A 23,513-nucleotide genomic window follows, 5' to 3' on the forward strand; every position below is an offset into this window, starting at 1 on the left:
GACAATCATTGTTGATATAAAAAGAAAATGTGAAACATAGTTTTTTTCATTCATTTCCTTCTAACAATAAAATTAGAACACTTACGTGGAGGGAAACTTTACTTCCCACAATATACTTATCATTTCCCACCAACCTAGCAATGTATGGAAAAACAAGAATAAAAAAAAAAACATTCGTTCCTATCAAAGCATGTGCAAGAAAATTAAGGAAAATTCTAATCGCAGTGGGTGTAACAAAAGGCTTATATATTAATGTGGTAAGTAAGAGTTGACCAAAACTATTTATTGTAGTATATATTATTATATTAAAAGAGTAAGTTCAATGATAAAATGAAAAAATAAGATAAGAAAAAGGAACAAAAATAAATGGGGCAGTTGGTATTTGGTAAGTGTGGTCCTAAGGGGATTAGTTTTCCGTAGTGAACAAGGGTTGAGCCAAATGGTGGATGGAGCTATTATCCTCCATACATATATGCATGCATTGCCAAATGACAAAGAAATTAAAGATGTTTGTCTTACAAATGATATCCAATTTTTTTTTTTTTTTTTTTTTTTTGCTTTCCCTATGCAAGGAGGATTCCGCATATCCTATCTCCTATGCATCTCACTTGTTATCCTTGTACCCTCTACAAGACAAAATCCACACACACACTCCATGTTTTGTCCAATATTTGGAGTAGATGTGAATGTATATGTTTCATGTATGAAAAATGTTTACTCTACTTTTCATGAATTTTTTTAGGCTTTCTTTACGGTTGACAATGAGTCGGACAATATTGAGTATCCCATTGTATGAGCTCTAATATGATAGGTATGTTTTAGGTAGTAATGAAAATTTGTAAATGAGTTTTGGAACAATAATTAAGTTCTTGCCCCTAACGATTTTGAAACTAGTATAGGTAATATTCATTTGGCAATACAATAAAACATCAAAATACCAACAAATTTAGCAATAGACGAATTAAATACCTACATATTTTAACGCTTTACCAATGAGAATCTCTTGATTAATTAATACATATGAATTTAAGTAATTTACATATGAATTTGTTTAATAATAAATTTGATTTTTCTTGCATTGTAATGTGGGTTCAATTGGGTAGTTCTAGTTTCTAGATGTATTTGCATACGGGTTATATGAGTTAAAACAATTTTAATAAAATTCATTCAAAAAAAAAAAATTAATGGGCTGACCTGTTTAGCCCATTAGCCGGTCCTACACGGGTTGGGTTGGCCAAATCCCAACCCGTGAAAATATACAGGCCAAGCTGGCCTGTTTTGACAACTCTAAAAACAATTTTAAAAAAATACTAAAATAAAAAGTAATTTGAACCATTCATTTCATCAAATAATTTGAGAGACATTTTTTAGTACCTGTTATAAGTCTAACTTTATTGATTCTTATTAGTATAGTAGATATAGATAATTGTTTATGCAAAAAACAAAGGTTGTGTCCATGTGCATATAGCTAGTTCGAAAACAACCAGAATACATGCAACTATTCTGAAAAAGTAGTTTTTTTTGTACATATAAAGAATATGATTAGCCAACTAAAAAAAACAGACACAACAAAGCAAAAATAAAACAAAATATTCAAAAATTAAGATCGAAGCCCCTGAAACTCTTGTTCAAGAATTAATGCTCAGCGGTGTCATATACATACGATTCACCCACAACTAACTTTACCTGCTTACGGCTTACATCATCACATGGTTATATTTTCATAATTTGATTATTAATATGCGAAAGAAATAAAAAAAAAAATAGAAATAAATTATAATGCATAATCCCCCATTGACTTGGAGTGATATTCACTCCCTGCCTTCCACTTACTATTCAAAAGCCTTATTCACCGCCCACTCTCTCTTTAACTGAAATTTTTACCTATAAAAATCTCACAATGTTTATACCAAAGTACATACATAAAATGAATAATAATAAAAAAACATAAAAATAAAACTGTGAAATTTACTGACATTAATTTACCTTGCAAAAGTATGGATTCCCAAGACCGGTCCAAGGAATCGTCGGCGATACTGATGCCGCCGCCGTCACCTTACACCCCACTGTTGGCCGGCAAGTCTGCGTCCCCCACCAGAAGACGCGACTTCGCCTCCGCTCTCGCTGCCGTCTCATTGGCGGCGCTGGTGGGCGTCACAGTGTTTCTTGTGGTGGCACTGAGGGTGGACAACGCCGGAAAATCCAAGACCCCGGCTATCGTTTCGTCGGTGCTACCTAATGCCACGGTTACCAGGCCGCCGCCGGCGGTGGCGCGTGGCGTCGCGGAGGGTGTTTCCAATAAGTCATTTGGTCCGTCTGGGGTTGATCAACCCTTTATATGGACTGATGACATGCTGAGTTGGCAAAGAACTGCCTTCCATTTTCAGCCTATGAAAAATTGGATGAATGGTATGTTACATTACTCATGCATGTATATACGCTGAATGGCCAGTCCTAAACTGCCTCGCAGTGGGACAGGTTAGGGCCTACCCTGGGGTCACGGGCTTTTTATATTAATTACATCGCACTTTAGTTGAGAAAAAAAAAACTCATGTATATAATATGTTGTGTCCAATAATTAATTTGTTGTGTTTTCTTCTATGTATTTTTTTGCATGAATTTGATGATGCGGAATTTGGATGGGTGTTTCAGATCCTAATGGTACGTCATATTCAATTCTATATGTATTTCTTTTTACTTATGTTATATTAGACATAATACATATAAATGATCTTTCCCACCTTGATTATATTATTAGTCATTGTTTAACTATCATGAGTCATGACATATTTTCAAGTTCTAGTTAACTGTTTAATTAGAAGATCAGTGAACTGTCAGTTCTTACACTAGCCAAAACGGTAAGTTCTTAGTCTAATTCTCGTTTTTAGAATATTAATTCTTCCGATTATAGTTGTTCGCTACTTTCTGCTACGAATTAATAATAGCGTTAATTTTTGCTTATGAAAAAAAAAAAAAAACATAATATTACTTTGTTGAATGGGTGCATGTTATATATATTTAGGTCCATTATTCTACAAGGGATGGTATCATCTTTTCTATCAATACAACCCGGAGTCGGCGGTATGGGGGAACATTGTATGGGGGCATGCGGTGTCACGTGACTTGATCCACTGGCGCCACCTTCCCATTGCCATGGTTCCCGACCACTGGTACGACGCCAACGGCGTCTGGACCGGCTCCGCCACCTTCCTCCCCGACGGCCAGCTTCTCATGCTCTACACCGGAGCAACCAACGACTATGTACAGGTAAGGGAGTAATCAAATCGAATATAAGTCAAATATTTTACTATTTTATTTGAATTTAACTATATTGAAAAATTAAATTAAATATTCGAATCTCAAATTTTATTTGTATTTTATTTAACTATATTATTTGAATATATTCGATGTTATTTGACTCAAATATTTGAATTTAAACGGCATAATTTATTTTTTTAAGTTTATATATATATATATATATATATATATATATATATATATATATATATATTTCGAATATTAATTGAATCGAACAAATACTTTGATTCATATTCATATATGAAAAAATATTTGAATCACAATATACGAATTTTGAAGTATGAATGGAATTTAAAGTATTTGATTTACACCTTTACATGCAGGTTCAAAATCTAGCGTACCCGGAAGATCTATCCGACCCGCTTTTGCTCAAATGGGTCAAGTATGAGGGTAACCCGGTCCTTGTTCCGCCCTCGGGAATCGGGTCCCGGGATTTCCGTGATCCCACAACTGCCTGGTACAGTGAAGCCCAGGGCAGGTGGCACATCATGATTGGTTCCAAGATTAACAGGACTGGGATCACCATGGTTTTTGACACCGAGGACTTCAAGCACTTCAGGCTGGTAAACGGGTTGGCCCATGGAGTTGCGGGTACGGGTATGTGGGAGTGTGTGGATTTTTACCCAGTTTCGACCACCGAAGGGATCGGGCTCGACACCTCGTACGTTGGGCCCAACATAAAGCATGTTTTGAAGACCAGCCTTGATGATGACCGGAATGACTATTATGCCCTTGGAACGTACCAGGAGCCGGGCGAGAAATGGAGGCCCGATGATCCCACCATCGACGCCGGCATCGGGTTAAGATATGATTATGGAACATATTATGCCTCTAAATCATTCTATGATCCATCAAAGAAGAGGAGAGTTAATTGGGGTTGGATTACTGAAATTGACAGTGAAACTTCTGATTTACAAAAGGGTTGGGCTTCACTTCAGGTACATTATTAAAGATATCAAGAGTTTTATTCATTATTATCAAAATTCTCTTTTATGTGCATACTGTGATTTCCCTTGTCACCCAAAATAAGCATGGCAAAATATGGGTTGAAAAATAGTGTTACATTACAAAAAATGCCCTTAATCGTTTCTTGCCATGTTTGCCTTTTTCTATTATTTATTACTAGCTCTTTCCTATTTTATTTGTCCTACTTACTATTAATTGGTTAAACCAACTCTTTGTTGTTTAGTTTTATTATATTCTTGTCAAAACTCTTTTTGAACTTATCGCAATGAGTCTTTTTAGTGCAATTTATCTCTGGTAGTCTTGTTTTCCCTCGTCACCAAAAAAAAAAATATGAAGGCAAAATATGGGTCGGAAAATAGTGTAAAATTACAAAAGGCCCCTAATGGTTTCTTGCAATGTTTGCCTTTTTTCTATTATTTTGAATTTGACTTATGGAAAGTATGCAATAATGTGACATGTATAGGGCATACCAAGGACCATATTGTTTGACAACAAAACCGGCACCAACCTCATACAATGGCCAGTGGAGGAGGTTGAGAAGCTAAGAGGTCAAAGATCCAAATTTGAGAAGGTGGAGGTGAAACCAGGTTCGGTTGTACAACTTGACGTGGGAAAGGCGGATGAGGTTAATAACCACATTTTTATCTTTTCTTTCTATAGTAAAGCATAGTTAAAGCCAAGCACATTGTGTCACTTTTGTAGCTCTTCTTGAAGGAGAGTCACAGCTCGGTGATGGTTTTTTGACTCTTTGAACTGTAATAGATAGAGAAAGTATATAAAACTTAAAATAGAACAGATAAAAGCTAGCATGCTAAACGATTGAACTAGTATAATATAACTTGTATGTATCTTGAAATTTTGTGGTAAATATATAGTTGGATATCGTGGCGGAGTTTGAAGTTGAAAAGGATGCATTTGAAAAAGCAGTAGGAAGTGACATCCCATATAGTTGCGCAGCCGGAGCTGCCCAACGCGGTGTTTTAGGGCCGTTTGGCTTGCTTGTTATTGCTAAGGATGATTTTTCCGAGCACACTCCGATCTACTTCTACATTGCCAAGGATACAAAAGGAAATTTCAAAACTTTCTTCTGTGCTGATCACTTAAGGTCCTTCCTAAACCCTATTGTTTTACTCCTTATTTATATCTGAAAAATGTTCGATTTTGATTAATTAGTTAATCGTCAACTCAACCTCAAAAGAGAGATTTATCTCACCTACGTGTAATGTTAATTAAACTTATTACAAATTACTTTTTTAGGTCATCCCTGGCCAACGATGTAAGAAAGATAACCTATGGTAGCACAGTTTCTGTCCTCGACGGTGAAAATTTCTCAGTGCGAATATTGGTAATTACATTCAAAAGTTTTTTCTCCAGTAACTTTTATATAGTACTGCTACTAGTATTTGTGACTCACTGCAATAATCGAGACGACTATTCAAGAGTCTTCTAAGCATAAACATTATATTAGCGGGCATGGACAATTCAGTTGGTGATGAGTGAAATTTGGGAAGAATATAAAAATGAATGATTGTTTGCATGGGATGGGATGGCAGGTGGATCATTCAATAGTGGAGAGCTTTGGTCAAGGTGGAAGGACATGCATAACATCAAGAATCTATCCAACTAGTGCAGTTGGTGAAGATGCAAAGGTGTTTGTGTTCAACAATGCAACGGATGCCACCATTACCGCATCGGTTGAGATCTGGCAAATGTCTGAAATGGATTCTGCTGCTCCTCACAACTTCAACAACTGGGGAACTTGTACCTACATCATCTTCATCGTCTTCTTCTTCCTCTTGTAGTTTCACATCTCTCTCATCTTAATTAGGGTTTTTAGTATACATTTTTGTTGGTGGAATTGAAACTCTTTACTTTACATGCATGTAATCATGAAATAAAAACAGATTGGTGCTAATAAGTTATTAACGATAATGTAATATCATTGAACTTAGTATGTTTGTACTTTGCCATCTTTTACAAGAAATGAAAGTAGCAGGGGTATTTTTGTCATATCAAGTCATTGAAAAAGAGCATTGATTTTTTTTTTTTAAATTGCCTCTGTGGGAAAATTTCAGTTCTAGGTATGACAACGTTGGAATAATCAAAATTTATTATATTTTGTATATTATATTTCTCGCTAATTATTGTAAAAATAAAAATAGAGTTAATTTGGTCTAATTTAATCCTTAAAATCAATACTTAAACAATTATAAAAAGCCTTGAGCTCTTCTTCATATTTTGCAAATGGGCTTAACTTGAATTTTCTTCATCTTTAAACATACCAATGAAGAGTTGTCTTAATTGTTTGGGACTTGGACCTTGTGATTGATCCAATTGGTATTCTCAATGGATCTTCAGTATACTGGGCTGCATCATCCTCCCTTTCTTAAAAATGATTTGACCCTGAATCTGTACAATCATATAGGGATAAATATGAAACATTTTAGAGTATAAGAGACATTGTATTCTGCCTCGGCCCAAGATCAACTTTATAAGTATTGTTTTTGATCCGTCACTTGAAACGGGCCGCTATAATACTTTTCTTTATCGGAATAAGGGTCAAATAGGCCACTGAACTATACACCAAAATGCAATTAGGTCATTGAACTAAAAAAAAATGCAATTGGGTCCCTGAACTACACAAATTCATGTGATTTGATCCAAAATGACTTGTTTTACCTGCTTTGCCGGTTACCAATTTTAAAATAATTTTAAATAAAATAATTAATTAAAATTAAAAAAGAAAAAAAAAGTTTCGGCCGAAACTTTTTTTTTTAATTTTAATTAATTATTTTATTTAAAATTATTAATATTATTTTTAAAATTGATAACCGGCAAAGCAGGTAAAACAAGTCATTTTGGATCAAATTGCATTGTGTAATTCAAGGACCTAATTGCATTGTTTTTTAGTTCAATGGCCTAATTGCATTTTCGTGTGTAATTCAGTGGCTTATTTGACCCTTATTCCTTCTTTATCAAATGGAGTTCTTATTGGACTTTCTTGCTTCTTCCACCTTGATGTTTTAAAGATGTAGTGATGGGCCTTATTGCGATGAACCCGTTATGAGCTTTTATTTGATCCGGTATGAGTTGGTTCTTATCACTCTCTCATTCTTTAAAAGGATTCGTCCTCGAATCTGGATGTTTAATGAGAGACAAATCATATTAAATATATAGTATTTGTGTAACATGCATTTTCATATCTTATGCTTGTTCCAAAATGATGAAATAAAGATATGAGTATATGATTTGAAAAGGATGTGGCAACCACCTAATTTACTACATTTTTTGTTTGCGTGGTTTGGTCCATTCATGTCAATTTTGATGGCGGAGAGAAACAAATCATATGGAAAAGGATTGACAAGTGCCAGCTTCGGACATACTCCTCCTGCATCAATTTCATCAAAGCTCTTCGCCGACATATTATTTAGGTTTTGTACCCAACATTATTGTACTAATTAATTTATTACTTCTTGTATCATTTTATGTGTCTCAAACTCTTAATTAACGTCTTAACAATATGTATCTAATTAAGTTAACGAGCATTAATTAAGTTATTTATAATTCAATTTTTCATAAAACTAAGTTTGTTATTAATATAGACAATTTTATATTTAAAAATTATATTAAAATATTATTAAATAAAAAATAAATATATTAAAAAGAGTTAATTTGACGAATAAATAATAAATATATCAATAAAATGAGACATAGTGAGTATTAAGATAAATTTTATGACTTCATACGATATTATGTTGTATTTTTAAATAAAAAGTTTATTATTTATATTATCATATCTTCAATTTTGTTATTTTTTTTCTCCCAAATTCACATTCTATGTTCTAACATTCATCTCATAAAATAAGAAAATTCTTTATATTTATTAGTTACTTATGAATTAGCCTATTTAACTATGAGTTTAAAAATAATATATTACATACCCAAATACAATGTGTGTGTGTATGTGTATATATATAACATCATATAAGAAAGTAAATTTGAAAAGAAAATGTATCATCAGTTTTTTATGTTTATTAATTACCAGCAAATTAGTTTTTTTCTTTTATTTTAAAACACCAGTAAATTAGTTAATATTTATATTTTTGTTTTCTCTTCCTTTATTATATATTTATTAAATATTATTAAAAATGATCAAATAATTTCAAGTCAAGAGATAACAATTAAAAATAATTTTAAAAAGAAAATAAAAAAAAAATATGTAACATTTGAAAAAACTCGGTCAGGCGGTCAGGCCCACAACATGACTGGGCAGCAGGGCTGACCTTAGAATATATCCGTTATAGCGTGTACGGTCGCTTTCTTCAAAATGAGCCATTAAATTTTTAAATGATAAAATATTAAAATAATAAAAATAAAAAATGACCAAAGAGTTTTTCACTTTCTCATACGTAAAATAAGGAAATTATAAAAATATCACATAATACATTTGCCTAGGTTGTCTAATCTTATTACAATAATGTATGTTTGTATCAAGTTGATTAATAATAAATTAATAATTAATTAATTATTAATAGTATAGGTAACATAAATTAATAATTAATTAAATTTTTTTTATTACAATGGCAGGAATTTTGACCGCTGTTGATCCTTCAATTTAGTGTGGCTTCAAACTGGTGGGCACTCTAAATCGCCCAAGCGAACGTATGTGCATTTGAGCGGCGGTGAGACGCAATTGCGCATCTCACCTTTATTTTTTTTTCTTCTATAACCTGCAAAAATCTTGTTGCAGGAAAAAAAATAAAAAAAACCTTGCATCCCATTTCTTCCTAAAAAATTGAGCAAAAACCCATAATGGGATTGCTCTAAGGTCTTAGCCTTAGGAATGCACTTACTTTAAAACATATGAGTGAATTGTCACACTTCGATGTCATATCTAACACGATTATGATGAGTTTCAACGTGTGAAATCTTTCTATATTCTAGTTGAATTTTAGTTGAAAAACTGGGATGTGTGGTTTAACAACTACTTTAAAACTCATCGTATAAAAGTTTTGCATACTTTGATGTCTTACATAACACGAATAGATTAATCTCGGTGTGTGAGATATTTTTATACTATGAGTGAAGAACAGGTAGTTAACCAAAGAATAAGTAATAAAACAACATCTTATTTTGAAGATTTTTTAAATTCATAATATCATTGGTGTAGCTTGCATTATTGTGAAAAATTAAAGAATAATTTGAAATGGTGGACAGACAAAATCTAGTTGTACACACTTCAATTCAATTACGAGTACAAAAAGCTTAGCTTACGCGTGTGGACGATGAAATTGCTGAGTGTTGTTTGTGTAACTCTGAGCTGTCTACCCGTTGTCACCCCTCCATTACCCATCACCTCCTGTTCGCATCCATTCCCTGCCGTTCATCTCTAATTTTTGTATATGATTTTGTGTCGTGTCAAAAAGTGACTAGTCTAGACTGCATCAATAGAATTTAACTCTTACAATAATTTAACTTTGCAGTTGCATTAACAATTTGCTTACAAGTTAAAAACCTTGTGGTCTAGTGGCACCCAGTGTTCCAGTTAACATTCCTATATAGATGATGGGAGTGGGTTTGAGTCTCAATGGAGGCAACTCTTGACTCGTTGTGCTTCAGTAGGTTGTGAAAGTAGCTATAACAGACACTACATTATCTCAAAATATTGAGTTTAGAATTCGATAGTTCTATTTGATACTTTAGATTCTTCATTAACTTTTGTGAAAAATTATTGTCTTTGGTCAAACTCTTCCCCCAACATATTAATCTATATCATAATGTTCATGTGAATTGTTATTTTAGCAAGTAGCAACTAATCTTACGGTTCTTAATGATTTGTCATGCATTTAATTGTGAGTTGTAATGTTCAATGATTTTATGGGTCATTTTTAAACCGGCAAAAGCTTAAACAAAGATCCCTTCAACTCTTCAAGCTAAGGCTCCACTGGAAGCAGACGCATATTAGTATTACACTTTCTGTCCCCCTCTACTGTGCTTTTTGTTCCTCCCTCCATCTTTCCATTTCCTTTCCCCCTCCTGTCTATAATGTAAGAAAAAAAAAAGTGTAAATTTTCTTGTTTTTTCTGGCTTGTAACTTTGCACTTTGAGCTTCCAAGTTCCAATCAAGGTTTCAAGAATGGCCTCTACTCTGTCAATGCTGCTCTGCATTTCTGTGTTGCTGCTGGGGTTGTGTTCAGCTGAAGATCCATTTGCTTTCTATGACTTTGAGGTCTCCTACATTACTGCTTCTCCTCTTGGTGTGGAACAACAGGTGTGTTTTCCAGATCTCTCTTTTAATTTACTCCATACCCTTTTGCACAATTGGTTCTTTCAGTGTGTATGTGTGTTTATACTGCTGCTTCCAGTATTGGGTTGGTTTCAAGATTTCTGATTTTGGAGTGCTGGGTTTTTAGATCTGTGAAAATTGGTGTTAAAGTTTTGAACTTTGAGATTATGCTTTAGTTTTGGTTTGAGAAATTGTGTGTAAATGAAGTACTGGTAATGAGGTTTCTGGGTTTTACTGTTTCTTGAACTGCAGGTTATTGCTGTTAATGGGAAATTTCCAGGGCCTGTTATCAATGTAACTACTAACTACAATGTTGTTGTTAATGTAAGGAACAAATTGGATGAAGAACTACTCATGCACTGGTAGGATTTTCATAATTTTTTTTTTTGGGTTTTAAGGTTTGTTCCCTAATGTAAATGGTTTTGTCAAAATTGACAGGTCTGGTGTTCAGCAGAGGAAGAGTTCTTGGCAAGATGGGGTGTTGGGTACAAACTGTCCAATACCTGCAAAGTGGAACTGGACTTATCAGTTTCAGGTGAAAGACCAGATTGGGAGTTTCTTTTACTTCCCTTCCCTCAATTTTCAGAGAGCAGCAGGAGGCTATGGTGGATTTACAATCAATAACAGGGTTATAATTCCGATTCCTTTCGATACCCCAGACGGGGATATCACAATCATGATTGGAGATTGGTACACCCGAAACCACACGGTTAGTCTGATCTCTTTGTCTGAAATCTTTGTTGAAGTTAGAATGGTTAACAATTGTTTCACGGATATATGGTTTCTTGTTCCTTCCACTGTAGGCTCTGAGGAAAACTCTTGAAGACGGGAAAGAACTGGGAATGCCCGACGGTGTTCTCATTAATGGGAAAGGGCCTTACAGATACAATAACTCTCTCGTCCCTGATGGTATTGACTACGAAACCATTACAGTCCACCCGGGTGAGTTGCATTGCCTGCATTATTGCAATAACTCCTAGATTGATCCAATGTTTTTAAGAATGTCATTTGAGACAATATAGTTCTAATGATTTCATTCAATGTGTACAGTAATTCGTTTTCCTTGTTATGAGACTTCGATTATTACTGTCTGCAGGAAAGACTTACAGGATTCGTGTCAGCAACGTTGGGATATCGACGAGTTTGAACTTCAGAATTCAGAGTCACAACCTGCTTCTAGCGGAGTCAGAGGGGTCATACACAGTGCAACAGAACTATACTAGCTTAGATATTCATGTCGGGCAATCATACTCGTTTTTGCTAACCACAGATCAGAATGCGAGTTCTGATTATTATATTGTTGCGAGCGCTAGGTTTGAGAACGAAACTTTATGGCAAAGGGTCACCGGGGTTGCCATCTTGAAATACACAAATTCAAAGGGGAAAGCACACGGTCCCCTCCCAGATCCACCAAATGATGAGTATGATAAAACCTTTTCCATGAACCAGGCCAGGTCTATAAGGTCCGTTTCTTCTGTAAAGATACCGAACCAGAAAAGGCAGAAATTAAATACAAGAATGTTCTTTCTGTTTCATTAGTAGTCATAAAGCTCTTCACTTTTTCTTTTTCGCTCTCTGGGTTTTTCGATTAATGATTGTTTGTGCTGGGCTAATGAATTTCCAGGTGGAATGTGACTGCGAGTGGGGCTCGTCCAAACCCTCAAGGCTCTTTCAGATATGGTTCGATCAATGTGACAGAGTTGTACGTTCTAAGGAACAAGCCACCAATTAAGATCGATGGGAAACAACGCACCACTCTTAACGAGATTTCGTTTTCTAATCCCAAGACTCCAATCAGGCTCGCAGACCAATTCAAGTTGAAGGGGGTGTATAAGCTCGATTTTCCCACTAAGCCACTTACAGAATCACCTAAGATGGGCACTTCAGTCATAAATGGTACCTATAGGGGATTTATGGAAATAATTTTGCAGAATAATCACACAAAGGTGCAAACCTATCACTTGAGTGGATACGCCTTTTTTGTGGTTGGGTATGATATTACTCTCACATTCTGTTCATTATACATAAGCCTTAAAAAGTTGTTTTTTTCCAAACAATCCTAACTCCTGCTAATCAATAATTCGCAGGATGGATTATGGCGAGTGGACAGAAAATAGCAGAGGCACTTACAACAAGTGGGATGGAATTGCTCGCTCCACTATACAGGTAAATTAGGAAATTCTCCTCAGTTATTATTCTTTCATGACTTTTCAGTCTGCCACCACAGAAAGTGAACCAGTTTAACAGGACTAGTCTGTAATCGAAGCTGGTCCCTTCTTATTGCATTATAGTACTTCAAGAATAGCGTGTTAAATATATGTTTTACCATGGAATTTCAACGTTTTCTTGTGGACAATATATTCTTCTGCAACGTTCATGGCAACTACATTGATATTGGGATCACAAGATTTCGTTTGTAAATACATAAAATTATGCAATTTTAAAGTGTTCCAACTCGATGTGTGTTGTTCAGGTTTACCCGGGGGCCTGGACAGCAATCTTGATCTCTCTTGACAATGTTGGAATATGGAACCTGAGAACAGAAAACCTCGACTCCTGGTACCGTGGTCAAGAAACATACATCAGGGTTGTGAATCCCGAGGCTACTAACAAGACTGAGTTGCCAATGCCAGACAACACCCTCTTCTGTGGTGCCCTTCAAAAAATGCAGAAGTATGTACCTGAAGTTCTGAACCCTCTATCCATTTTGCCATGTGATTATCGATTTTTTTTGTGTGTGTGCATATCATTTACTTTGTTCTTCTTCTTCTTAGGCCTCAAGACGTAACATCTCTGGCAACATCCATTAAGGGAAACACGTCGAAGCTGAGTTTCACTGTGCTGCTGCTGCTGCTGATATCTGCAATGCTTTCTGTATGAGGATCTGTGGCTGGAAGATGGATGTAGGAGGAGAATTGTAGTCTTGTTGATATGAAACATTTATCACTTCTGTTTTTTGTATTTAATTTTTCATGTTTTATGGTTGTATCAATTGTCTCAACGATCCTTATTTATTTAATTCCATTCTTTTATTGTATCCTTGCTTTGCACAAGATCAATTCTCTGTATTTTTTTTTTTCGGTGACAAGGAAAACCGTGCAATAGTCTAGCTCAAATGGAATTGTTTACATTATAAATTAGGATCTTAACAATTTAGGATCTTTCAAAAAATAATAATAATAATAATAATACAAAGTCAAAACTTGATATACACAAAGTATGAGTGAAAACTATAAATTAGTTACCACTTGGGACTTTTGGATGGTTATTTTAGTACTAAGTTTGACAACGAGTGTAAAATAAACTTACTTTCCGAGTTGCATAGAGATTAGAGAGCAAACATTGCTTGCAATATCATTCCTCTTGAGTAAACAGTTTCTGATACAATTGGCAAATACGGAGTACTATTTTGTAATTGTTGATTCTAGTTAAACTAAAAAAAATTTAAACAGTGCATAAATTCTAAATTAGGATTTGTAAGAGTACAAAGTCAAAACTTGACTCACACAAAGTATGATATGCAAATTATAAATTAGTTATCGGCTTATCGCTTGGGACTTGGATAGTCATTACCAATTCCGGCTAAAAGTATACAATAAATTTATGTTGTAAATTGCATTGGGTGCAAATGCTCCTTGCAATTGTCTTCCTCAAGTAAGTAGCTTATGAGTTCTGATCTAATTAGCAAACGCTACTTTGTAACCGTAACATTGATTTGGATTAAATTAAAAAATTCCAAACAATACATATATAATAGTGCAAAGTTTAAACTTGATAGACACAAAATACGATGTGCAAACAATAAAATAGTAACAACTTGCCAAAGACCTTGTGGTCTAGTGGCATCCGGTGTCCCGATTAACACTCCCACATAGATGATGAGAGTGGGTTTGAGCCTCAATGGGGGCAACTGTTAACTCTTTGTGCTTCAGTAGGTTGAGAAAGTAACTATGAACAGATACTACATTGTAAGAGAGTCAGTAGTACTAAAAAAAAATAGTAACCACTTGAGATTTGAATAGTCATTACCCAATCATGTTAAAAGTCTACGATACGTTTATCTTCCAAGTTGCAGCAAACACTCCATCCAATTGTCTTCCTCGAGACCTCGAATAAGCAACCCTTAATCTAATTGATAAATACTATCTCATACTTATGATTTTGGTTAAATTTGAAAAGTTCAAATGAAGGGGTAAAATTGTCTGTTCACATATTTAGTGTATTATTACTCATATTTCTCCTATCCTATACGTTGTATATATAAATATAATCTCAGTCGTAATCTCAATCGAAGCCATATAATCTCATTCGATGTCTCTTCGACTGATATTATATTCATATATATATAGCGTATAGGACATAAGAAATATGAGTATACAAGTGAACGGACAATTTTACCCCTTCATTTGACGTCAATTTAACCAAAATTTGACTAAATGACCAACATTGGAAAGAATTTGAAAGTCAAGGGACCTAAATTGTCCAAATTAAAAGTCGGGGACTAATTTTGAAAAATCAGCATAGTCGGAGGAAAAATGATCGTTAGTGTTGCATTTTTTATCCTTTCATGCTCACTTTTTGTCTTTAAGTTATACTAAAATTGTAAATTTCATCCCTAATGTTTTATTAGTAAAGGGACAAAAAGTACAACATCAATGATAACTTAGAGACGAAAAATGAGTATGACCAATACTTAAAGCACAATTATCATATAACCTAAAGACGGAAAGTGCAATTTTCTCTTTCTATTAATATTATTTGAAGCCTTCTATCATTTGATTAAATGGATGCTTAAACTTGGACCCCTTTTCTAGCATAATTATACTTAAGACCACTATAATTTCATTAATTACATTTAAGATGCATATATTGACAAATAACACCAAATGATTATACGGAGTATTAATTTTTATCTTTAATTAAATTTGCAATCTACCTCTTAGCTTCTTTCTAATTTTGGAAAATGATATTATAGGTGAGATAAAAATATATTTAACAACCTTAACAACATGTTTGATTTGTAAAATAAATAAGAAATGATGAAATAGAATTCTCCAATATTACTAAATTTTATTGTTTAATTTAAGCTGTCAAATTTGTAAATTTAATATTTTTGAGAATTTAGATTATCTAAAATTTTGAGAGAATGAAATTTTTTTTAAAAAATGTCATAAATAACTTAAAAATCATCTATTATAATCTCATATATCCCAAAACCAAATCCAAATGAGAGCACCTAACATCTTAAGTATCTAATCTTCTTGGGAGAAGAAGATTAGATACTTTCTATTGCACTAAAAATTATACAAGGTAACAAACATGTAAATTTATTTTATTATATTTGTATACCTAACTAGATAATTGGACAAGGTAATGGATTCGACCCATAATACTCTTGATCTAACTCAAAAGAGTCAAAGAAATTAACACAGTCAAATAGTAAAGAGTCGAGTAAAGAGTAGGTGGAACGGTGCACTAAACACAAAGTCAATGGCACTTAAAGTAGAACCAATTCACTTATTAGAAGCTTGCCTCATTAAAGGAGCAACTATTATGAAAGGACCAGACACTTAATGAAAATAGCATTGTCGTTACTATATATATCTATTATAGGCTTTGTTATACTGTACCTAAAGTTGTTATATTCACTAGTATAAATAATAGACTCCTGTGGACACACTAAAAAACTTGTACTCAAAACTATCCATTTACCCTAATTCATTGTGATGGCTTGTTGTTTGCCCTCAGTTCATTGTACTCATAACTAATATCCCAATAAATATGGAGTATTATGGTCAATAGCAATTAATGCTATGTTTGAATAATAAAGGGGCTTAAATGAAATAATCCCTTTGAAAAGTACTGAAATTGCTGACTTTTGAGAATCCGTACACTAGCGTACTTCGATACTCTTCTTTCTTCACCACTATAAATTTCAACATTTCTTCGTGTTTTTGAATTCTGATTCTGAGCTGTAAATGCGTGAACATGAGGAGAATGAAAGGAATCAGGCTTGGCCGGAGGCTGGTGAGAGTTTTCCGGCGGCTGAAACCTCCCAGCTCCGTGGCCGGAGCGCTATCGAAGCTGGGGCGTTTGATGAAGCAAGGTGCGTTATGCATGCGATTAAAGAGAGGCGATCCGGGTTATATCCGGGTTGGACAGGACCCGGTTGAGTCGCAAAAGGTTAGCGTGCCGAAGGGACAGCTGGCGGTGTACGTGGGAGAGCGGGAGGATTTGGCGCGCAGAGTGACGGTACCGGTGATACACTTCAACCACCCGCTGTTCGCGAATTTGTTGAGGGAGGCGGAGACGGTTTTCGGGTTCGATCACGCCGGCGGTATCCAGATTCCGTGTCGGATATCCGAGTTTGAGAGCGTGCAAGTGGCAATCAAAAATCGCCGCCGCCGGTCGCGGTGGTGAAGACTGACACGTAAGGCGGAGATTGCTTTGATTAATGAATTAGTACTGTCTCGTTGGCCCCAGAAAAGGCGGGAAACGATCTTATTTTATTTGTGTGTTTTTTTTTTCCGGATCCTTTTGTTTTAAGGATCCGAATTGTATATTGACCCATAGTACTAATTTTGGTACACTATATTTGTAAATGGTTTAGTCATTCCTGCAAATTAAAATTTTTTGTGGATCCTAAGAAAGGGGCATGCTGGACATGTAAAAATGTCTTCTATTTTTCAACTTTTTTTTTTTTTTTAATTTTCTTGTTCTCTCCTTTTTCTCTCTCCTAATTAGCCTACAAAAAATCACTACAATTGAGGTTGTTCTTAGAACATTCACAACAATGCACTTTGCATGGTTTTTTCAGACAAAACAAGATTTGTTTGTAGGAGAAAAAAAAAACATCCGGAATAACACGTTTAAGCACACTTTGCACCCCCGGTTGGCGGCCACTCTGAGTAGTAGATGTTGCTTTGCCTTTTTTAGTCAAATTCTTTTTCTCTTCCATTATTTTCTCACATACATGACTACCTAAAAAATTGTGTAAAAACTCAAGAAATGCGGATGCTCTTATTAAAGTTTAGGAGGATTGAGTCCCGTTGCCACTTGCCATTCTTAGTATATTTATTAGATTCTTTATTTAGAGATAGCCCTCTCGTATCTTAACACTTCAATTTCAATTTCATTGAATTGTAATTCCCACTGAATTACAATTCTTTCCCCCCTAATTCCCTCCTCCCAACCAAACACCCTGTTATTACTCTATTCACGATGTTGAAATTCGAGATGTTAGTATTTAGGGGTTGAAGATTGCTATTCTATTCCACAGTATGTAAGAATACACGATGGAGCCTGGGGCATTTCATATTTGGTACAAAAAAGAATTGCCTTTTGGCAGAAGTGTGTAATGCACGCAATGAGTAAACACAAAATTACAGAGCAACATATGCTCAAAAATTTTGAGGTCAAGCAGAAACAGCTTCCTCTTTGGTTGCAAGTTGATTCTGGATGTGTTGTGGAACCACGTCGAATTTCGCCAATTGCATCGTGTATGATGCCCGACCTTTCGTCATCCCTCTCAAAGTACTCACATACTGGAACATTTCTGCTAGCGGGACCAGGGCGTCAACAACCTGCAGCGTTCACGAGATTCGTGAGCAGAAGTTCGTATGGAAGGCAAAGCAGCATATGAGACCTCGGTTCATTAGTGTGCCACATATAATTGACATATGAAGAACTATAGTGTGGCAAGTCGTTTGAATCGAGTCAGATGAGTTCTAACGTTAGATTATCTACAATGGGGAGGGGGGTATTCGTGTTTTCGAGTGTTCTTTAAGCCTATTTGAAGTTCAAGAAAACCAAGTTGCAAGGAAACATAGAGCTATGAGAAGATTACCTTGAGACCACCGGGTTTGTCTCCAAAGCTGTTGATCTGGCCTCTCCGTGAGTTGAGATCGCCAATAACATCCCCGAGATGCTCCTCTGGTGTGACGACTTCAACCTTCATCACGGGTTCCAACAACCGAGGAGCAGCTTTCCTCATTCCTTCCCTAAAAGCGCCTCTTGCAGCCAACTGGAATGCTAGAACACTCGAGTCAACGTCGTGGTAGGAACCATCGACTAATGTTGCACGAACATCGACAACAGGAAAGCCTGCTAGCACTCCGTTGCTCATGCATTCTTCCAACCCCTTCATCACACCCGGGATGTATTCCTTCGGCACCGCACCTCCCTTGATTTCACTCTTGAATTCGTATCCACCACCGGCTTCCATGGGTTCAAACCTCACCGTGATATCAGCAAACTGTCCTGATCCACCAGACTGTTTCTTGTGGGTATATTTCACTTCTGATAGTTTGGAAATGCTCTCCCGGTAATTAACTTGGGGCGCACCTACATTGGCCTCCACCTGTTCATTGGGTAAACGTTGATGCCAAAGTTAAGTAAAATTTAATTTCACTTCAAGAAATAGAAGGGAAAAGGGAAACTGCAGAAACGAACCTTAAACTCCCTCTTGAGCCGATCAACAATAATCTCGAGATGTAATTCTCCCATTCCTTCAATGACTGTCTGATTAGTCTCTTCATCACGTGAGAAATGGAAGGATGGATCTTCCTGAGCAAGCTTGATCAACCCAGTCGCCATCTTGTCAATATCGGCTTTGGTCTTGGGCTCAATGGCAACCTTGATAACAGGATCGGGGAAATCCATGCGCTCAAGCACAACAGCAGTATCAGGATCACACAATGTTTCTCCGGTAATTGTTTCTTTTAGGCCTGCAAGAGCAATGATGTCTCCAGTTAAGGCTGTTTTGATGTCTTCTCTGCTATTAGCGTGCATCTCAAGAAGTCTGCCGATCCTCTCTTTCCTGCCTTTGTTTGCATTTAATACATAGGATCCCGCACTGAGCTTTCCCGAATATACTCTCACGAACGTGAGAGACCCGACAAAAGGATCACTCATGATCTTAAATGCCAGTCCAGTAAATGGTTCGTCGTCACTGGCAGCTCGTTCAATGATGACCTCTGGATTTTCAGGGTCAGACCCTTTCATTGGTGGCAAGTCAACAGGAGAAGGTAAATAATCCACAACAGCATCAAGCAGTGGCTGGACGCCTTTGTTCTTAAAAGCTGTACCGCACAACACGGGAACAAAACTGCCAGAAATAGTTCCCTTCCTAATCAAAGTTTTAATGGTTGCCTCATCAGGTTCAACTCCTTCCAGGTATTTCTCCATCGCGTCATCGTCCTCCTCGACAATCGTCTCAATCATCAGTGCCCTATATTCTTCAGCTTGATCTTTAAGGTCAGCCGGGATGTCCTCGTACGCAAATTTAGCACCTAATTCTTCCCCAGACCAAACTATGGCTTTCATCTGCACAAGATCAACAACTCCTTTAAAGTTATCTTCTGCACCGATTGGGATTTGGATTACAAGCGGTTTTGCCCCCAAATTTGTTACAATCATGTCTCTGGTTCGGAAGAAATTTGCTCCAAGGCGATCCATTTTGTTAACAAAGCATATCCTAGGGACTCCATACTTATCTGCTTGTCTCCAAACAGTTTCTGATTGAGGTTCTACACCCGCAACACTGTCAAACAAGCATATGGCACCGTCCAAAACTCTGAGGGCCCGTTCTACTTCAAGTGTGAAGTCGACATGACCGGGCGTATCAATTATGTTAATCCGGTGCTTGTTCCAGAAAGTGGTAGTCGCAGCAGAAGTAATGGTAATCCCTCTCTCTTGCTCCTGTTCCATCCAGTCCATCGTTGCTGTCCCCTCGTGCACCTCGCCAATCTTGTAGTTTCTACCAGTGTAGTAAAGGATCCTTTCGGTTGTTGTCGTCTTCCCTGCATCAATATGAGCCATAATCCCAATGTTGCGATAGTCCTTCAATGGCACTGTTCTCTTTTCCTCTGTCAATAATAAACAGGAAGTTTACTAATCAATGTTATACGTATTACAAAACCGAAATAATTCTACTAGTGCAATGTCACAGTATAACACTCAATTGCAAGGTATAAGATAATGCCTGAAGGAGCAAAAATTATGTGAAAAGAATACACATGTCTGAGCTCATCTTTCATTTGACAGACAATACATTCAAGTAAATTTCAGATTGTAATATCTCACAATCTTTTACATTATACTCACTAGGAACCAACAAAAACATAAGAACAGAAAATTCCTAAATCCATGTTTCTGCCATCCACTAAACAGCACTGCAATAGTCAATGCAATCAAATCATTTCTTCTTGGGGCAACCCAACCAAGTTGGTTGGACTATTGATTTTGTAACCACAAGGTTACAAATTCAAACTCCTAGCAAGAGCAACCTATTGGTTTGAACCTGTCTGAGCAACCTAGGCTGATTTACCTCCTTTTGGTTGCTGACTAGGGTCATGGGGTTTTACACAATGAACACCATAGGTCATGGGGTTTTACACAATGAACACCATAGGTCACGGGATTTTACACAATGAACATAATCAGATAGTGGCTATGGGTTTCCCCACTCAAAAAAATCATTTCTTAGTAACCGGAAAACTGAGTTATCAGCCTAGTTCCATAAAGAGAGGCTCTTGCACTAGCTAGCAGCATCACAAATCATTATTTTTATCAAGAATTATGCTTTATTCAAATAGCAAAAACCACAAAAAAGGGAACAAATAATCTTCATTTCTCTTAATATAGCCAACCCCATTCCCAATATTCATTTAAATTCAAGTATTTTCATGTTAGTCACACTCACACATAAACTTCAACTTTTTAGAGTAAAATCCCAAACAAGCATGACTCAGACAAGAAAAAGGCACAATAATTAGAATTACAAGCATGGGTAGCAGAAAAGGGATAGTATACCATCAGCCGCCATGGCGAAGACGGAGAAACCATTCTTTCTGCTGTGTTTACCCAAAGTGAGATTCCTGGGAGCAGCGGCGGAGCTAAGGCGGACGCTTCCGAAGAATTCAGAGGCGAGCGGCTGGCCTCTGGCGGCGGAGCAGCGGCGGCGCTGGTGCTGGGAAGGAATGGGGCGGGAAATGGGAGCTCTTGAGCGACGGAAGCTGCAGAGCGAAGAAGCAGTCGAAGACGACGACGACGACATTCTTATCACCGATTCTGCCGCCATCTCTCTCTATTCTCTCTCGCAGTGGCGTGTATGTATATATATGTCTATCCTACTTCTTCTACTACTGGCTTAGAGATGGAGACCTTCGTGGGGCAAAGAGAGCCTCTGGTTTTTGGATGATCTTGGACCTTGCATTACCTCCTAATTTTATTTTTCACACAATCCAATTTTTATTGATTAATTTATGAGTAAGAATCAAATAGTTCATCAAATTATATGTGACAATCTGATTCAAAAAATTATAATTAGATTATGAACAATTTAAAATAATGTACGGAGTAATTAAATTATAATTAACATATTTTACTTATTCTCATTTACAGATTTACTTGATGGTTATTTGATAAATAAATTAATTTGTTTGAATAGTTTTAAATATAATAAACTAATTAATTAAGAAACCCAACCCCTTAAGGCCCCCCACCCCCTCTTGGCTGACAAAATCCCATCCCCCACCCACATTTTTTTTTTCATATAATCCTTTATACACAATATTACATCAAGTAAATGGTGAAGATATTGAATTTGTATAAAGTATTTTGAGAACAATATCTCCTCATAGTTCCAAATTATAAACTCAATACATTTTCAAAACTTTAAAGATTTACATTGCATACAAGAGGCACTGTGTTGATTGATATCATAGTTTTGTCTGTGTGAATATACAAACTCACATAAGAACAAGATTTCTCACGCGAAATGTGAACAAATGCTAGTCATCAATATAATAAATTAAAGAGTTAAAAATAAAGAAATATAAGTAAAATAAAATAAAATAAAAAGCAGTGGGGTTAAGTTGGTAATATTTATGAATTGATCCTGCCTCTTTTAATTTTATAACAATTGATCATCTTAGATGAACACGATTAGTCTACGCTTCTCATAGGAAGTATAGTTTTCATTTGATCATAATATATAAATGTAGATCAAAAGTTGAGGATTGTTGAAAAAAGAGATAATGAGTTGTCAATTAAATATTATAAATTTAAAATTTTACAATAATTATGATCTCGTAATTTTTTTACTAAAACTTTCAATCATTGATGAGCGGATTCTAACAAAACCAAATATTAAAAATTGTATGATATTTATACATATTTACAATTTGAAAAAATTGAATAAACGGGTTGAATTTTGTCAAAATATGAAGTTTACTCCATCAAATTGTTTATACACAAAATGCCAAAGTATAATTCTTATCCTTACCAATAAAAGCATAAATTATGTGGTGGGTGGGCTAATACTAACTAACAATTTGCAAATTTATACTCTAAATTCTTAAAGATCATATTCTAACAAAATAGCCCCTCAAGTATTTGTAGATATTGGACTGTCATTTTCTGTTGTTAATAGACTTGCCAGAAAGCCTCTACCTCTGCCCACAAACTCAATTCTTTTATGTCTTATCTCCCAATTGTGATTCAATCCCCCACCAAGAAAAATAATGATATAACAAAATTAGTTATTTATTTTATGATTTGACTTTTTCAAACGTAAACAGAAATATATTATACGGAGTAACTCTTATTATTGTTGTACAAAATTACTCTTATTGCATTTTTATTGGGCATAATGAGTCCTACACCAGTATAACTTTGTTACGGAGTACTATTTGATGAATTCTATAAAAATTATAATGCACCATTATAATTATCATATATGATATAAAGACCATAAATTAACTTTTTTTTTAAAATGATTTTGCACCAATTGTCTTTATAACTTTGTACACCTTATGTAACTCAAAATTCTTTAATTATATTTTTTCAATATAAATAAAAATATTATGATAAATATTAAATGTAATATATATATATATATATATATATATATATATATATGTGTGTGTGTGTGGGGGGGGGG

The 23,513-nt window shown here is 35.5% G+C and overlaps 4 protein-coding genes across 4 annotated transcripts; 3 read left to right on the forward strand and 1 right to left on the reverse strand.

The window, feature by feature from the left end:
* Nucleotides 1–2,336: 2,336 nt before the first annotated feature.
* LOC116029919 (acid beta-fructofuranosidase 2, vacuolar-like) lies at nucleotides 2,337–6,086 on the forward strand. Its single transcript, XM_031271964.1, has 8 exons — nucleotides 2,337–2,409; nucleotides 2,653–2,661; nucleotides 3,023–3,267; nucleotides 3,642–4,256; nucleotides 4,748–4,909; nucleotides 5,160–5,389; nucleotides 5,542–5,629; nucleotides 5,838–6,086. The coding sequence occupies exons 1-8, from the start codon at nucleotides 2,352–2,354 to the stop codon at nucleotides 6,084–6,086; spliced, it is 1,656 nt and encodes a 551-aa protein (XP_031127824.1). The 5' UTR covers nucleotides 2,337–2,351.
* Nucleotides 6,087–9,991: 3,905 nt separating this feature from the next.
* On the forward strand, nucleotides 9,992–13,609 carry LOC116030690 (monocopper oxidase-like protein SKU5). The gene is made up of 9 exons (XM_031273003.1): nucleotides 9,992–10,555; nucleotides 10,823–10,932; nucleotides 11,009–11,279; nucleotides 11,374–11,512; nucleotides 11,667–12,033; nucleotides 12,195–12,560; nucleotides 12,658–12,736; nucleotides 13,044–13,243; nucleotides 13,345–13,609. The coding sequence occupies exons 1-9, from the start codon at nucleotides 10,421–10,423 to the stop codon at nucleotides 13,448–13,450; spliced, it is 1,773 nt and encodes a 590-aa protein (XP_031128863.1). The 5' UTR covers nucleotides 9,992–10,420; the 3' UTR covers nucleotides 13,451–13,609.
* A 2,853-nt stretch (nucleotides 13,610–16,462) lies between these two features.
* On the forward strand, nucleotides 16,463–17,134 carry LOC116028328 (auxin-responsive protein SAUR36-like). Its single transcript, XM_031270004.1, has one exon. The coding sequence runs from the start codon at nucleotides 16,559–16,561 to the stop codon at nucleotides 16,988–16,990; it is 432 nt and encodes a 143-aa protein (XP_031125864.1). The 5' UTR covers nucleotides 16,463–16,558; the 3' UTR covers nucleotides 16,991–17,134.
* A 681-nt stretch (nucleotides 17,135–17,815) lies between these two features.
* On the reverse strand, nucleotides 17,816–21,682 carry LOC116029142 (elongation factor G-2, chloroplastic-like). The gene is made up of 4 exons (XM_031271045.1): nucleotides 21,383–21,682; nucleotides 19,022–20,436; nucleotides 18,417–18,929; nucleotides 17,816–18,153 (listed from the first exon to the last, which is right to left on the reverse strand). Exons 1-4 carry the CDS (start codon nucleotides 21,648–21,650, stop codon nucleotides 17,986–17,988), a joined length of 2,364 nt encoding a protein of 787 aa, XP_031126905.1. The 5' UTR covers nucleotides 21,651–21,682; the 3' UTR covers nucleotides 17,816–17,985.
* Between the last annotated feature and the right edge of the window lie 1,831 nt (nucleotides 21,683–23,513).

The sequence above is a fragment of the Ipomoea triloba genome, chromosome 9 (genome assembly GCF_003576645.1).
Source record: "Ipomoea triloba cultivar NCNSP0323 chromosome 9, ASM357664v1".
NCBI lineage: Eukaryota > Viridiplantae > Streptophyta > Magnoliopsida > Solanales > Convolvulaceae > Ipomoea > Ipomoea triloba.